This window comes from Ranitomeya imitator, chromosome 4 (genome assembly GCF_032444005.1).
Source record: "Ranitomeya imitator isolate aRanImi1 chromosome 4, aRanImi1.pri, whole genome shotgun sequence".
In the NCBI taxonomy this organism is placed as follows: domain Eukaryota; kingdom Metazoa; phylum Chordata; class Amphibia; order Anura; family Dendrobatidae; genus Ranitomeya; species Ranitomeya imitator.
Genome location: NC_091285.1, coordinates 244,279,233 through 244,297,328, shown reverse-complemented (window position 1 = coordinate 244,297,328; position 18,096 = coordinate 244,279,233). Strand labels below are relative to the sequence as shown.

Here is an 18,096-nt window from a genome sequence, read left to right as displayed (position 1 = left end):
CAGGTGTGAATGAGGGGGTGGCTGGGTATGGGAGACCAGATGTAGAGAGTTAAGCAAAGGTCATAAAGTGAGGGAGGGGTAAGACTGACCACTCAAAGAGATGCCAGGATCACACAATGAGAGACATGAAAACAGGTCTTGGAAACAAGCTCATAGGTGAGAAAGCATACTAAAAGGATTATATGTGCTGCACCAAGACACTCAGATCCAGGGGAAGCATAGAAAAGCCAGTGCAATATACAGAGACACTCAGAAGCCAGGGAGAGCTGGGTAAAGTCAGTGCATACCATGGAAAATCAATGCAGTATACAGAGATATTCTGGAGCCAGGGAGAGCTGGGTAAAGTCAGTGCATACCTGTGGGAAGAGGAGAACAGCTCGATTAGATGGTGCAGATGATGATAATATTGTAGTAGTGATGAGTAGCCAAATGCATTCTAGAATTCAGTCTAATTCAGAATCATAATTAAAAAGATGTAATTTAAAAGATGGAAGTTAAAAGATGATTTGCAGCAGACTGAGTCTATAGCAGACTCCTGCATGTGAATATATCCCCAGTTAAGGGCAATCAGGTGTGAATCAGGTGTGAAAAACATCTCCAGAATCCAACCTTTTCTCACCTTTGAAACTGCTAAGACTCCTACTGTCGCTCTTATTTATTCTCATCTGGACTGCTGCAACTCTCTTCTGATCGGTCTCCCTCTTTCCAAACTGTCTCCTCTCCAATCCATCTTAAATGCGGCAGCCAGGGTCATATTTCTGTTCAGCCGCTTCACCGATGCCTCCATCTTGTGCCAGTCATTACACTGGCTACCCATTCGCTACAGGGTCCAGTATAAACTCATCTCTCTCACCCACAAAGCTCTCCACAGTTCTGCACCACCTTATATCTCCTCTCTCATCTCCGTCTATCGCCCTCTGTTCTACAGATGACGTAAGACTAACATCCCCTGTAATCCGAACCTCGCACCTCCGTCTCTAAGACTTCTCTCGTGCTGCGCCAGCTCTCTGGAATGCACTTCCCCAGACAAAAAAAAAACCTATCTCTTCAAACAAGCCTACCACATCAACTACTCAGTCAACTAACTTTGTCCTGTTCCCTCCTTCCAAATATTATCTGCATGTGAATCTGCACCCTACTATTCAACTGTCTCCACACCCTCCATGCACATGATAACTGCACTTGATACTTGACTATTGCACTTAAACACATGGGCTGATGACCGGATCATGCAGCTTTATATGAAAATCCCTATTTATTATAATTGCCAGACCTGAAATAACAAGCACTTTTCACCTATTGTGTCCCCCCATTTCCTTGTAGATTGTAAGCTTGCGAGCAGGGACCTCACCCCTAATGTCACTGTTTAAATTGTTTTAACTGGTACTGAATTTATTGTCTGTGCATGTCCCCGCTTAATTGTAAAGTGCTGCGGAATATGTTGGCGCCATATAAATAAAAATTATTATTATTATATGTCATAGAGAGGCACCCCAAGCAGATGCCCATGTCCTCATAAGGCGTATGCAAAAGAATTGTCCCTGTAAGACAACACCATTTTTAGGATAGGTATTTAGACTACCTGAAATCGTGGCGGATTACCCGTTAGGCATAGTAGGCACTGGCCTTTGGGCCCTGCGTCTTCTGGGGACTCTGCACAATGGATAATAAATAATATTGATTCGATATGTAAAATAATTTGCCAATTAGTTCCATTGTGAACATGACAGCAACGTGAAGAGAAACAATATTTTGGCTGTTGTTGGGTATATTCAACAATTCACGGGTACTAGAGGGGCATCTATGCCATCGGTCATGGCAACTGTGTAATTGGCCAGAACGGGTAGTGTGAGTGGAGTAGAGATAAGTGGCTACATGATCTCACCGACACTAGATCATAAAAGAATATTCATGAGTAGAAGCTTGGGGAACACAGACAAGTAAATATAGGCCTACACCTGAGGCCGTTATTTAATTACCTTTTCTAGGGTATAATGAAGTTTGAAGAACTTAATTTGTGTTGTGTTTAAATGGGTTGTCCACTACTACTAAGACTCCTACTGTCGCTCTTATTTATTCTCATCTGGACTGCTGCAACTCTCTTCTGATCGGTCTCCCTCTTTCCAAACTGTCTCCTCTCCAATCCATCTTAAATGCGGCAGCCAGGGTCATATTTCTGTTCAGCCGCTTCACCGATGCCTCCATCTTGTGCCAGTCATTACACTGGCTACCCATTCGCTACAGGGTCCAGTATAAACTCATCTCTCTCACCCACAAAGCTCTCCACAGTTCTGCACCACCTTATATCTCCTCTCTCATCTCCGTCTATCGCCCTCTGTTTTTTACAAGTTTGTTTCCTACTTGTAAAATAATAACACCTATACTCAACTCCAGTGCGGGCGCTTTTCCAGCAGTGGCGGAACTGGCTCTCCCTGGGATTGTGTGACATTGCGCTCTCACTTCCTCCGGACGTATGTGATTTGTTCAATGGCGGGTAGAGTGGAGCCAGCACTGATTGGCCGCAGAGATTGCATGGCATTGCCCAGGAGAGCCGGTATCGGAGGTCCGTAGAAGTGTTATTATTTTTACCAGGGGGCAATATAAGTATTAATAAGGGTTTATGCAAGGAGCTGTCAACCTCTTTAATGAAATTTAAATGATATAGTAAAATTGCTGTCACTAAATTTAAAAATGTATTAGGGGCCCCTAAATTTCTACTGCTAAGGAGACTCCACTGGGTTTAACCCAACACTGACTTAAAAGAAGAAAATCCACAGAAAACTGACAGCTCTCTACACATTATGATTATTTTGTCTTATTAACATCAGATCCATGGCCCTGTCTGCAGTAGCAGTACTAGCTGACGTGCCACCCAAGATTGCTGTCAAGAATGACATTACGGACTAGGATATGTGCGCCTTATTACATTTCAAAGGGCGGCTCACAAAAAAATATCACTTTTATGTATTTAGCAAATATGTGCTATAGATATCAAGAAATGTAGTAAGTAAAATGTGCAGAGTACAAAATGCATGTCATATCAGAGGAATGTGTGCTCAGTCAGCCATAAAATCCTTTATACTGTAAAAGTGTGAAATAGCAATGTCAGATATTATGTTTTAAGGTATGAACAATGTCTGCCCAGAGGGCTCTCAATAGGTGGTAAATACCAGGCCGGGTTATGGGCTAATGCATTTCATTGACAGTTGCCGACTGCTCGTAAGCTTAATCAGGACGGATGACACTAATATCCACATGTGAGTAACAGGGCCATGCTTGTATATGGTCGAAACATCCCAGATGTTACTGAAATGGAATGACTTCTAGACCTCCACTTTATACATTCATTTCTATTAACTTTCTGGTTGATTCCCGGATGACGTTTACTCTTTTAATGACTTCTCATATCGATTTTAATTTTCAGTGGTGCTCATAAAGTAAAACATATGAGCATCTTTAGTAGCCTATAGTCCTGCATCTAGTAATGGGGCATTTATCATAATATTTCCCTTAACTTCTGCACGTCACCGAATTTCTAAAAAAATTGGATTTCTAAAAAAAAAATGGTATATTTGAGGAGACCACTAAGATTTCTGCACACGACTGTCTCCATCAAGAATTGCCCCTTCAGTTCTAACCAAAGTGAGGTGGTATGGCGGTTTAGGACCCATGTTCTTCGGATTTGGGAGGTCTTAGCAAAAAACCTGCTGACAGATTCTCTTTAATAAAAACAGGAATTTCTCAGGGCTAAAACATTAGCTCTCAGATATCAAAGTATCGTTTTATTCAACTTCCTATGACGTACATGTCCATATAGACGGCTTAGCACAGTTTATCCTACTGACAGATTCCATTTACCTTGTGAACTTAATATTACTTTATAGAGGGAAAAAATAGCTGCTACTTTTCAAAATCACTTTGACATCTTAGTGCGTACCGATGAAAGAAAAAAGATCTCGCTAGTCACTCAGCTGACTCGGCCATTTTAAAGCGATTTTCAAGCCACTCAATGTATTCCTATGATCAGAGAATTCAGAACCTTTTTGTGCAGGGAGGGAAGGACTGATTATGTACTGACTTGCACCAGTGAATGTAAATAAGAGTGTTCTCATTCACTAGCAGCAAACCAAATTATTGGTACTGAAATACACAGGGTCTGATTCATCATTTGCAATTTATTTAAATCCCTTTTCTTTATTTGTCTTGTGGTGTTCACTGATGTTTTTGCCCCAAATTTAGCAAAAGGACAGTTCATTAGTTTTGCACAAAGTAAAAAAATGTTCTCTTTCACAAAAAGTCGCTAATTTTTTTCTTATCTTATCAGAGAAATCTGCTTCTTTCACTCTTTCAATTTTACGAAAGAATTGCGAGTGAGAGATCAGCCGAGGGAGGAGAAAGAAGCAGATTTAGCTGAGAGGGTATATTACAAAGTTGCTTATTTTCATGTGTATAATTGATTTATGGAATTCAAATGAAAATAACCCGTTAAACATTCTATACATAAAACTAGAAAACCCCTTTTAGCTGTGTAATTCTCCCTTTACATACTAAATAACTCTGTATGGCTCCTGTATAAGACTCCTGCTGTGCACTGCAGTAGGATCAGTACATGACGGAGAAGTCTTAATTCTTTGGTTCGTTAGGGATTTGTGTTCACTCTATGGTAATTTAAGTGAAATGGTCGATTTCTCTGCTTGTTAATGAGTTAACGGTAATAGATCACCTTTCACATTTGTTTCAGCTGGCATGTCTTGGGGAAACCATTGAACATAATGTATTACAACCTGTTGGGTCATCAGCTGAACCATCTCTCAAGAACATATACTTACCACAAATTGGTTTACTGGCAAAAGTACAAATGAGAATAGGTAAGTGTGGCGCATCTGTAGCAAGCATGCTTTCCCAAGACCTGACCCCTGTTTTGGGTTTCTTGTAGATTTTATAAGAGTCCTTTGTTTGAAGACCATTGTTGACGGTGCATAAAAAGGCATAATTGTCTATACAAATGCTGCCATCATATTGATTCTAAAATGGGCTTCTCTGTAGACGACGATCAATGAGCTTACGTTATTCTCTCCGTGTCACCAAGACTAGAATAGTAATTGTTTGGATCTTTACAAAGGGCATGAGAGAAGAAACAAACTGATGTAGAATTGCCTATTGAATGCTTCTATCTTTTGGCTATTATCCAGGTTTTATTACATTTATGAACTGCTCTGCGGTAGAAAGATTTGTTCTAATTGCAAACCTGTAAAATGCGTTTATAAACAAGACAATCGTTCTCTACATTACTTTTTTTTAAGCAATCTGCAAACATTGTTTGCTTTTATCTGTATCTGTATCTTTTTATATGAGACGCCGGTCCCAATTATCATATCTATCAGATCAGTTCAGATCTGTATCTTGGGTTCCCCACAACGCAGTGCAGGGTCCGTTGTATAGCAGCACCATCAGTAGACCACATTTATTTACAGCTTGCACTAAAGTTCTTGTCAATTTTAGGAGAATAATAGTGTTGCATGCAGAACTGTTTTTCCTATGAAACATGAAGGAATTTACAATGGTAGCTTTAGTCAGGCACGGCGTTGGGAGGGGAGAGGTAACTGGGCAATTGCCCAGGGCCCCACAACCTTGGGGGATCCCACCTTCTACAGCAGGAGCTACACTGATAGCAACATTGAAACAATTAAAGTAAAAAATACACATATTTGGTATCACTGCATAAAAGTCCGATCTCTGAAAATATAAAGTAAATTAATCCCATCGGTATACGGCTTAATGAAAAAAAAAATCTAAATGCCAGAATTGCATTTTTGGCCGCCACAACATTGCAATAAAATGCAATAAGAGTACATCAAAACATTGTATCTTCCCCATTTGGTAGCAGTAAAAACTTCATCTCAGGGTGCAAAAAATAAGCCCTCAAACAGCTCAATATCCTGAAAAATGAAAACATTACGGGTCTCGGAAAATCGAGAGAAAAGCAAAATTATTGTTTAGTTAAAAAATTTTTGGGACCGGTTGGATCCGTAGAAGCGCTCGTTTGCAGCGCAAAACGGCCGTCGTCTCGTCTGTCGCACTCCTGCCTTTTTTCACTCCCCCGTGCCGTGAAGATGTATCGCATGGTGTTTCAATAAATGACACTTGAACTGCAGAATTGGTGAGTGCTGTTGCATTCTTCTATTTACTTAAAAAAATTTTTACAAATTTTGGAAAAAATGTTCATGTCCTAAATAAAAAACAAAATTATACATGTTTGGTATCTGTATAATTGTACTGTCCTGGAGAATCATTTTGCCTGGTCAGTTTTCCCGTATAGTGAACATGGTAAATAAAAAACTAAAAAAACAGTTGTGGAATTGCATTTTTTTTGCAGTTTCAACGCACTTGGATTTTTTTTCCATTTTCCCTATTTGCATCAATAGGAGGCAGATGTGCAGTACCCGGCCGCTGCCACTATCAGTAGATGGAGCAGCTCCACAATTGAGCATTTCCACCTGGTTGCTGCTGCCACCAACACCAACTGATCGGCAGGGGTGCCAGGTGTCAAACCCCGACCGATCCGACACTGATGACCTATCCTAAGGATAGTTCATCAATCATAAAGTAGTATAAAGTCTTTTTAATATAAAAAGTCATGTGTTCAGAATACTCATCTTTTAGCCTTATGGTATAATTGGTTGCAAAGTGCGTCTCTTTTTGGAGGCCCTGTCCTGTATGATATAGACAGCCCAATGATGTATGGACTCTTGGTGGTGTATATATATATATATAGATATATATATCTATATATATATATATATAGAATAGTCGGGAGGTTCAAGGTCTGATACCAGGAGGGCTCGTAGTACAGAGAGGTAAGTCAAAGGCATAGTCAGGAAATAGTCCAGGGTTGAATCCCAGAAGGGTACGTCAAAACCAGGGAGTACAGCAAACGTATAGTCAGAGGCCTAGTCTGGCGACAAATAACTGAAGCCAGAGAGAGTCCAAACCAGAAGGGATAATCCACGAGAATTGTGACAACAGATTCAAAGTCATAAACAAGATAAGTAAGACACAGAGCAAGCACACACACCTAAAGCAAAGCTACATCTGACAATCTGCTGCTCTTAGTAAGCCAGCTAAATATCTAGCAAATTATTTGAGGACTGGAGGCACCTTTGGAAATCCTGCAGGCTAGACCAGCTTGAGCAGCAGGGCTGTCAATCAAAATGCTGACAGCCCAGCATGCCCCAGGATCAGATTGGATGACTGGACTGTCACTCACAATATCGACAGACCAACACATTCTGTGACATGTCATGTGTGTGTCACATATGGTATATGTAGCATCCATATTTATAAATACTGGCAGCACGGTCGAGAGTTCATAGGTGTAAACATGTCAGTGATCGCCCAATGAACGAGTAAAATGCTGCTCATTCATCGGGTGATTTGATTATTTATAGTGGAACAAAAATCATTGTTCCCAGCAGCACATCACCTTGTGCAAACTGCAGATGGCTGCCCGATAGCATGATACTGTGTGGGGACAGATTAACATAGTAACATAGTTTTTAAGGTTGAAGGAAGACTTTAAGTTCATCTAGTTCAACCCATAGCCTAACCTATCATGACCTAACATGTTGATCCAGAGGAAGGCAAAAAAAAACCCATGTGGCAAAGAGTAAGCTTCACATTGGAGAAAAAAATTCCTTCCCAACTCCACATACGGCAATCAGACTAGTTCCCTGGATCAACGTCCTATCAAGGAATCTAGTATATATAACCTGTAACATTACTTTTCAAGAAAGGCATCCAATCCCCTCTTAAATTTAAGTAATGAATCACTCATTACAACATCATACGGCAGAGAGTTCCATAGTCTCACTGCTCTTACAGTAAAGAACCTTCGTCTGTTATTATGCCTAAACCTTCTTTCCTCCAGACGTAGAGGATGCCCCCTTGTCCCTGTCTCAGGTCTATGATTAAAAAGATCATCAGAAAGGTCTTTGTACTGTCCCCTCATATATTTATACATTAAAATAAGATCACCCCTTAATCTTCATTTTTCCAACTAAATAGCCCCAAGTGTAATAACTTATCTTGGTATTGCAGACCCCCAGTCCTCTAATAACCTTGGTCGCTCTTCTCTGCACCCGCTCCAGTTCAGCTATGTCTTTCTTATACACCGGAAACCAGAACTGTACACAGTATTCTAAGTGTGGTCGAACTAGTGACTCTATGCCTCTTTTAATGCATCCCATTATTTTATTTGCCTTTGTAGCAGCTGCCTGACACTGGCCACTGAATATGAGTTTGTCATCCACCCATACACCCAGGTCTTTTTCATTGACGGCTTTGCCCAGAGTTTTAGGATTAAGCACATAGTTATACATCTTATTACTTCTACCCAAGTGCTTGATCTTACATTTATCCCCATTAAAGCTCATTTGCCATTTATCAGCCCAAGCTTTTAGTTTACATAAATTATCCTGTAATATAAAATTGTCCTCCTCTGTATTGATTACCCTGCAGAGTTTAGTGTCATCTGCAATTATTGAAATTCTGCTCTGTATGCCCCCTACAAGGTCCTTAATAAATATGTTAAAAAGAAGAGGGCCCAATACTGACCCCTGTGGTACCCCACTGCTAATCGAGATTGCCAGAGGCGAGTATATATAGGAGAGGGTAGTGGCCAGTACTAAACATCTGAGATCATTCAGGCAGTAAAGCTTCAGAGACTCTAAGCTGAACAATTTAACCCCTGCACTACTAACAGAAACCTGCAACGTTTAATATAAATTAGAAGTGCTTCTAATCCGTGCGGGAGTACGTGAAGTCATACGCTGTGGTCTTCTGGCTCCTCGATGTCGCGGTAAACAGTTTGAGTATGATAGTGCAATATGTTAGCTTTGAGGGCCCACTTTAAACTTTGTCTCAGGGCCCTTCTGTGTTTAAAACCGTCCCTGGCTCCATTGCTGATGTGAACATAGCCTTACCAAAAACTGACTTTTTGGATTACAGGTACCTATCATTGTGAAGCTTTTAATTCTTAAACTGTTCTAAAATTAGGCAGGCCTTACTGTTATCCATTGCTACAGGCAACAAAGCAAATTTTCCCGTTTTCGTAAGTAAAAGCCTTGTCTTGAGTTTCGAGTAGTATTATGATCATCTAACTTTCCTGTTAGTATAACTTTAAGGGTATGTGCACACGCTGCGGATTTTGCTGCTGATCCGCAGCGGATTTGACGCTGTGGATTTGCAGCAGTTTTCTATGAGTTTACAGTACCATGTAAACCTATGGAAAACAAAATCCGCAGTGCCCATGCTGCTGGAAAAAACGCGCAGAAACACAGCGGTTTATATTCTGCAGCATGTCAATTCTTTGTGCAGATTCTGCAGCGGTTTACTCCTGCTCCTCAATAGGAATCCGCAGGTGTAAAACCGCAGGTGGAATCTGCACAAAAACCACGGAAAAACCACAGTAATTCCGCGGTCAATCTGCAGTGTGGTTTACCTGAGGATTTACCAAAATCAGTGCGGAAAAATCCGCACACCATTCCGCAGTGTGTGCACATAGCCTAAAAGAAACCTTTCATGATGGACATGCAGTCTGATCTGTGGACAACATGGTATGGAGGAAGAGAAGCTGAGCAGAATGATATAAATGTTTGTGGGAAAAGATTTAATATGACTTGTATTCATTCATTGAAACCCTGGTGTATGTGTATATGAGTCCGGTGGGCGGTCCTACTAGTGAATGACAGCTATATCTGCGTATACAGTCAAGGCAAACACTGTCAGTCACTGATAAGACTGCCCTCGCTGTTTGTACGTATAAACACACCTGGAATTCCAATTAATAAAATACAAATCTTTTCCCACAAATATGTAACATATTTTGATCAGATCCTCCTGCTCTATAACATCCTGCCTGCGCAGCAATAACTGTTTTCACAAGACAGGTTCCCTTTAATTCTGTTTTTAATATCTTGAATGTATCCAAAGACAAATACATACTTTCACCTACTGGCATAAAATTGCTTACACATTTTATGCATATAGTTTGCCAAGAATAAGACATTTCCAACTATCTACTATCTACTCTTAAAGATGATTTGTCACTTGTAATATGTAATTGTATTTATCTGATGTAAATGCTGCTTTTCTCTTGAATCTTATATTAGTTTTTCTTTTGCTCCTGCTATATTATCCCCTTTTACCAATATAAAAACATACATCTCGCTTCATAATTGCATTTCCTCCGGGTTTTTTTTTCAGTTTTTAGTGTTTCTCATCTGTTTTTCATTTGTGCCTTATTATTCTTTTAAGTTGCACCTTTTCTAAAGTCTATTTTATATATGTGTGCCTCTTTTTTATGTTCGCCATTGTGGACAGAGTTTGGGGTTTCCAGATGTTTTGCTAATTCATCAATTGCAACTTTTGAAAAAAGTCTGAGGTTTTTTTGCATAGAAGTACTTCAGTCCTTCCTAGAGTGATTTTGGGTATGTCTGATTTTTATTTTGGACAAATTTTTTATCTTTTTTATGCAAAAAAGTGGCAAAGAAGGTCGAAGATAATCTGTCAGTAGGATCAAACCTCCTAAGTCATGTATAAATGATACCTTGATATCGAATTTGCGATCCAAAGTCTTATTCCAAAGATGTCCACATTTTTCTTATATGTAAATGATCTGTTCAGGACTATGGGCCGAACACTGATATGCATAAGAATCTGCCTCCAGCTTATTTTAAAATAAAGTGGGTCATTACCAGTGTTACTGTACATGTCGTGATCACTCTCTGTTCTCCTGATCTCATTGCACAGCTGTGTGTGATTATACCTGACACATCTGCAGGTTCCTCTCAGTGCTTCAGCTTCCATCTCACATGCAGACAGGGTTGTACTAGTGTTGCAATACAGCAGAGCTGTGAGAGCTGCAGCTGCGAACGTGTTTGTTATGCAACAAATTTCAGTGCTACTGACTGTTCTGTATTATTTCTGTGTCTCACATTGATACTGTCCCCATTCATTTAAAATACTCTCTGGAGGAAGATCCTCATGCATATCAGTGTCCAGTCCATAGTCCTGAACAACTCATTAACTCATTGATATCTGGGTTCCCTTTAATAAAAATAAATCGGATTTTTTATTTTATCTCAAAATACAAGAACCATTTGCCACCAAAGACAATATCTGCAAGGAGTTTGTATGTTCTCCCCGTGTTTCTGTGGGTTTCGTCCGGGTTCTCCGGTTTCCTTCCACACTCAAAAGACATACTAACAGGGAATCTAGATTGTGAGCCACAATGGGGACAGTGATGATGATGTCTGTAAAGTGCTGTTGAATTAGTGGCTCTATATCAGGGGTGGGGAACCTTCGGCCCGCAATGCTCGGACAACAGCCATATCCTGCCAGCTGCCGACCCTTTAACCCCCAAGTGCATGCATCGTTCATTACAGAACGCTGCCTGCACATGCATGATGATGTCATTGGGGTGGGCGGGGTTAGTGTGGGGGTGGGCGGGGTTACCGCCCAATGATCTCCTGCCCTGGAAGAGGAGCTGCTGCCAGAAAGTCCAGAGCAATCTCTGTGGCGGCAGCTCAGTGCCTGTCTGCTGGTGATTTCTGTGCCAGGTGATCTGTACCCCTCAGCTCTGTGCTGTGTAATATTTGTGCCCCCATGTGTTCTCTGTGCCCCCCAACTATATGCTCCCCCGTGATCTCGGTGCCCCCCAGCTCTGTGCACCTACTGTGATCTCTGTAGCCCCAGCTTTGTGTCCTCCCCCTGTGATATGTGCCCCCAGCTATGTGCCCCCTGTGATTTCTGTGCCCCCGCTATGGGCCCCCCTGTGATTTCTGTTCCCCCTGAGATCTCTGCCCCCCTTCTATATGCCCCCTGTTATTTCTGTGCCCACCAGCTATATGCCCCCTGTGATCTCTGTGCCCACCAGCTATATGACCCCTGTAATCTCTGTGCCTCCCGGCTATATGCACCCCTGTGATCTCTGTGCCCCCTGTGATCTCTGTTCCCCCTGTGATCTCTCTGCCCCCAGCTATATGCCCCCTGTGATTTTTGTGCCCACCAGTTATATGCCCCCATGATCTCTGTGCCCCCCAGCTAAATGCACCCCTGTGATCTGAGGCTCCCAGCTTTCTGCCCCTCTGTGATCCATATGCCCCATGTGATCCCTGTGCCCCCCTGCTATGTACCCCCTGTGATATTTGTGCTCCCATGTGATCCCTGTGCCCCCTGTGATCTCTGTCCCCTCCAGCTATGTACCCCTCCATGATCTCTGCCACCCAGCTATGTGCCCTCCTGTGATTTCTGTGTCCCCCCCCCGTGATCTTCGTGCCACTCCCCAGTGATCTCTGTGCCCCTCAGCTTTGTGCCCTCCCTGTGATCTTTGTGCTCCCCCTGTGATCTCTGTGCCAGTCCCCCCATGATCTCTGTGTCCCCCGGTAATCTATGAACCCCACCCAGTGATCTAAGTGTGCCCTCAGTGATGCCTGTCCCCCAGTGCTGTATATCCCCCCTCCCCAAGTGCTGTATGTACCCCAAGTGATATGTATATTTCCCAGTGTGGCATTTGCCCCAGAAGTGCTGTATATCCCATGGAGTACTGTATATTGCCCCCAGTCCTGTATATCCCCACCTGTGAGGCATATAGCCCCCAGTGCTGTATATAGCCCCCAGTGGTGTATGTGACCCCACCAGTAATGTATATTCCCCCAGGGACATATATACCCTTAATGCTGTCTTTGCTTCCTAGTGATGTATATAGCCCCTCAGTGATGTCTATTCCCCCCAGTCTCCCTGGTGCTGAATATGTCTCAGCATCTCCTGTGATGTCTATGCCCCCCAGCCCCTCCTGTAATTTATATAATCCCAGAGTTTCCTGTGATGCATATACAGCAGTGTCAATAATTCCTATGTTATGTATGTACAGCAGTCCCAGCGTCTCCTGTGTGAATGTATATACAGCAGTCCCTGTGTCTCCTATGTGATGTATATACAGCAGTCCCTGTGTCTCCTATGTGATGTGTATCCAGTAGTCGCAGCATCTCCTGTAGGATGTATATACAGCGGTCTCCACGTCCTCTATGTGATACAGATACAGCAGTCTCAGCATCTCCTATGTGATGTATAGACAGCAGTCAGTGTCTCCTATGTGATGCTTAAACAGCAGTCCCATTGTCTCCTATGTGGTGTATATACAGCAGTCCCCTCGTCTTCTATGTGATGTATATACAGTATTCCCAGCGTCTCCTATAGTAATGTATATGATTTACAAAAGTTATTATGACAAAAAGTTGACTGCTCTCCTGGCCGACACAAACCTGGAAAAGCAGCTGTAAGAAGCAACATGATCAGTATCACCTAACATCACAGCTGCACCAAAGAGAAGCAGCTCCAGCTGTCACATTAAGAGTGAGTTACCATAATTAATTGTTTGACTAAATATACCGGGGTAGTTTTCAAGATGATCATTTTTGTCTGGCCCCCGGATGATGGTAGAATTTTAAAAATTGCCCCCCGGCTGGAAAAAGGTTCCCCACCCCTGCTCTATGAATGAAAATGAAAAACATAAATAATGAATTGGGCCCATAGCTAATCTGGCAGCGTCCCTATGAGACTCCTGTAGAAAAGATCAATACTAAATCGTTAGATTCAGGAGAACCGCATCATTTACAAAAGGTAAAAAAGTGCTATATTTATAGCAAGTGCCAGCTCCTCTTTAAGCTGGCCATACAAGGACATTGGAGACATGGTGGTTTCTCAAACTGCTTCTCCACCTCACGATACATCACACTTACAGTGGGTACGGAAAGTATTCATACCCCTTTAAAGGGAACCTGTCACCAGGGCTGTGGAGTCGGTAAGCCACAGTTGCAACTCCGACTCCTGGATTTTATCAGGTTCCGACTCCGGCTCCGACTCCGGCTCCGACTCCGGCTCCTTCATAAATGGCCAATTCGTAACAATAAATTTACTGTTGTCAAATATTAACATCGTGCTTACTCAGTTTCTCACCATCATATAAGTAATCAGACCACTTTTAGAGCAAAAACTATATTTATTAGAATACAATTAGAATATAGCAAATAACTTTTATAAACTTTTCTAAACTCTTGTAAGTAAATATGCAATAAACACTGTTATGCAGTTAATAAGAACATCTAGTCTAGAGGAGGAGCTTTACTACTAAGAATTTGCAACACATTTTCACTTTCAGTTTCATACATTGTAAGTAGGGGGGTTAGGGCAGCATGAGGTTAACCAATTATAAGATTAGATAAGGGCAGTGGAGAACAGTGACACACAAGAAGTAAGAAATGTCTCTATCTCCAGCAGAACTGCTTATCACTGTTATTCATAGTTTGATAGAACATATATATTTGAGTAACATTTATAAAATTCATATGAAAGTTCAATTATTAAATGTTAATACATTTTTTTTTAAAGCTGGAGTCGGTACATTTCTACCGACTCCGACTCCAACCAAAACTAACTCCGACTCCACGACTCCGACTCCACAGCCCTGCCTGTCACCCCCCTGGCGTTTTTAACTAAAAGAGCCACCTTGTGCAGCACTAATGCTTCATTCTGTGAAGGTGGCTCTTCTTTTTATGGTCCCTTCCAGTGCTGCAATATTACTTTTTGTAATTTGCGTGTCATACCTTAAAGGTACTGTCACACTAGACGATATCGCTAGCGATCCGTGACGTTGCAGCGTCCTCGCTAGCGATATCGTCCAGTGTGACAGGCAGCAGCGATCAGGCCCCTGCTGGGAGATCGCTGGTCGGGGAAGAAAGTCCAGAACTTTATTTCGTCGCTGGACTCCCCGTAGACATCGCTGAATCGGCGTGTGTGACACCGATTCAGCGATGTCTTTGCTGGTAACCAGGGTAAACATCGGGTAACTAAGCGCAGGGCCGCGCTTAGTAACCCGATGTTTACCCTGGTTACCATCCTAAAAGTAAAAAAACAAACAGTACATACTTACCTACAGCCGTCTGTCCTCCAGCGCTGTGCTCTGCACTCCTCCTGCTCTGGCTGTGAGCGTCGGTCAGCCGGAAAGCAGAGCGGTGACGTCACCGCTCTGCTTTCTGGCTGCCCGGCGCTCACAGCCAGACCAGAGAAGCAGTGCGCCGAGGACAGACAGCGGTAGGTAAGTATGTAGCGTTTGTTTTTTTACTTTTTAGGATGGTAACCAGGGTAAACATCGGGTTACTAAGCGCGGCCCTGCGCTTAGTTACCCGATGTTTACCCTGGTTACCGGGGACCTCGGGATCGTTGGTCGCTGGAGAGCTGTCTGTGTGACAGCTCTCCAGCGACCAAACAGCGACGCTGCAGCGATCCGGATCGTTGTCGGTATCCCTGCAGCATCGCTATGTGTGACGGTACCTTTAGTCTTCCTGGGAGGCACGTCTTTTCCCCCCAGACACAACAGTCCCCCAGCCATCATTCAGCCTCTCCGGGCGCTGCCTCCTCTGCCTTCAGTAAGGTATTCGGCACCTGTGCTGTGCTTTCCTTTTTCGGGCAATGGTCTCCATAATCCTTAAATGGAAAAAGTTTGGGACCACCAGAAATCTTCCTAGACCTGGCCATCCAGCCAAACTGAGCAATCGTGGGAGAAGAGCCTTGGTCAGAGAGGTAAAGAAGAACCCCAGGATCACTGTGGCTGAGCTCCAGAGATGCAGTAGGGAGATGGGAGAAAGTTCCACAAAGTCAACTATCACTGCAGCCCTCCACCAGTCGGGCCTTTATGGCAGAGTGGCCCAACGGAAGCCTATCCTCAGTGCAAGGCATAGGAAAGCCTGCATAGTGTTTGCTTAAAAACACATGAAGGACTCCCAAACTATGAGAAATAAGCTTCTCTGGTCTGATGAGATCAAGATAGACCTTTTTGGTGATAATTCTAAGTGGTATGTGTGGAGAAAACTAGGTACTGCTCATCACTTGCCCAATACAATCCCAACAGTGAAACATGGTGGTGGCAGCATCATGCTATGGGGGTGTTTTTCAGCTGAAGGGACAGGACGACTGGTTGTCATTGAAGTAAACATGAATGCGGCCAAGTGCAGAGATTGTTGTGAATTCTGTGGTCAAGCTCCCTCCTGTGGTCATGAGTGGTACTTCGGCTGGTTCTGTCTATGAGCTTCCGCTGGTGGATGTGAGTGGGGCTGCGGCTTCTGAGTTTCCTTCCTCAGGTGCCAAGGTTAAGTCGTTAGGTGCTGCTCTATTTAACTCCACCTAGTTCTTTGTTCCTGGCCTCCATTCAATGTACCAGTATTGGTCTGGCTCTCTCCTGGATCGTTCTTGTGGCCTGTCTGCCCTGCATAAGCTAAGTTCTGCTTGTGTTACTTTTGTTTGCTATATTTTCTGTCCAGCTTGCTATATTGGTTTTTCTTGCTTGCTGGAAGCTCTGAGACGCAGAGGGAGCACCTCCGTACCGTTAGTCGGTGCGGAGGGTCTTTTTGCCCCTCTGCGTGGTTGTTTGTAGGTTTTTGTGCTGACCGCAAAGCTATCTTTCCTATCCTCGGTCTATTCAGTAAGTCGGGCCTCACTTTGCTAAAATCTATTTCATCTCTGTGTTTGTATTTTCATCTTAACTCACAGTCATTATATGTGGGGGGCTGCCTTTTCCTTTGGGGAATTTCTCTGAGGCAAGGTAGGCTTATTTTTCTATCTTCAGGGCTAGTTAGTTTCTCAGGCTGTGCCGAGTTGCATAGGGAGCGTTAGGCGCAATCCACGGCTACCTCTAGTGTGGTATGATAGGATTATTGATTGCGGTCAGCAGAGTTCCCACGTCTCAGAGCTCGTCCTATGTTAGTAACTATCAGGTCATTTTGTGTGCTCTTAACCACTAGGTCCATTGTGGTTCTGAATCACCTGTTCATAACAGTACTGGAGGCCCAAAGTACTAATGCTTCTCAATAGAGGGAAAAGAGAAGTTCTGAGACCATTTTTTTTTCTTTGCACTGTGTTTTGTCTTTCTTTTCCCCTTTACATCAGGGTGGTTCAGAACACAGGTGTAGACATGGACATTCAAGGTCTGTCCTCTTTGATGGATAATCTCGCTATAAGTGTTCAGAACATTCAAGATTTAGTGGTTCAGAATCCTATGTTAGAACCTAAAATTCCTATTCCTGAGTTATTTTCTGGAGATAGAGCTAAGTTTCTGAATTTCAAAAATAATTGTAAACTATTTCTGGCTTTGAAACCCCGCTCCTCTGGTGACCCAGTTCAACAAGTAAAGATCATTATTTCTTTATTACGTGGTGACCCTCAAGACTGGGCATTTTCCCTTGCGCCAGGAGATCCTGCATTATGTGATATTGATGCGTTTTTTCTGGCGCTCGGGTTGCTTTATGATGAACCTAATTCAGTGGATCAGGCAGAGAAAATCTTGCTGGCTCTGTGTCAGGGTCAGGATGAGGTAGAGATATATTGTCAGAAATTTAGGAAGTGGTCTGTGCTCACTCAATGGAATGAATGTGCTCTGGCAGCAATTTTCAGAAAGGGTCTCTCTGAAGCCCTTAAGGGTGTCATGGTGGGATTTCCTATGCCTGCTGGTCTGAATGAGTCTATGTCTTTGGCCATTCAGATCGATCGACGCTTACGTGAGCGTAAAACTGTGCACCATTTGGCGGTATTATCTGAGCATAAACCTGAGCCTATGCAATGCAATAGGACTTTGACCAGAGCTGAACGGCAAGAACACAGACGACGGAATGGGCTGTGTTTTTACTGTGGTGATTCCACTCATGCTATCTCCGATTGTCCTAAGCGCACTAAGCGGTTCGCTAGCTCTGCCACCATTGGTACGATACAGTCGAAATTTCTTTTGTCCGTTACTTTGATCTGCTCTTTGTCATCCTATTCTGTCATGGCATTTGTGGATTCAGGCGCTGCCCTGAATTTGATGGACTTGGAGTATGCTAGGCGCTGTGGGTTTTTCTTGGAGCCCTTGCAGCATCCTATTCCATTGAGAGGAATTGATGCTACGCCTTTGGCCAAGAATAAGCCTCAGTACTGGACCCAGCTGACCATGTGCATGGCTCCTGCGCATCAGGAGGATATTCGCTTTTTGGTGTTGCATAATCTGCA

At 43.0% G+C, this 18,096-nt stretch overlaps 1 protein-coding gene across 6 annotated transcripts in view; it reads left to right on the top strand.

The window, feature by feature from the left end:
• Window positions 1–18,096, top strand: part of CFAP54 (cilia and flagella associated protein 54) — a 752,512-nt gene that overhangs the window by 654,288 nt on the left and 80,128 nt on the right. For all 6 annotated transcript variants that reach the window (XM_069764454.1, XM_069764457.1, XM_069764455.1 and 3 more), the window contains one exon: window positions 4,742–4,868. In XM_069764454.1, coding sequence (XP_069620555.1) covers window positions 4,742–4,868 — 127 coding nt within the window. The remainder of the gene's footprint in view (window positions 1–4,741; window positions 4,869–18,096) is intronic.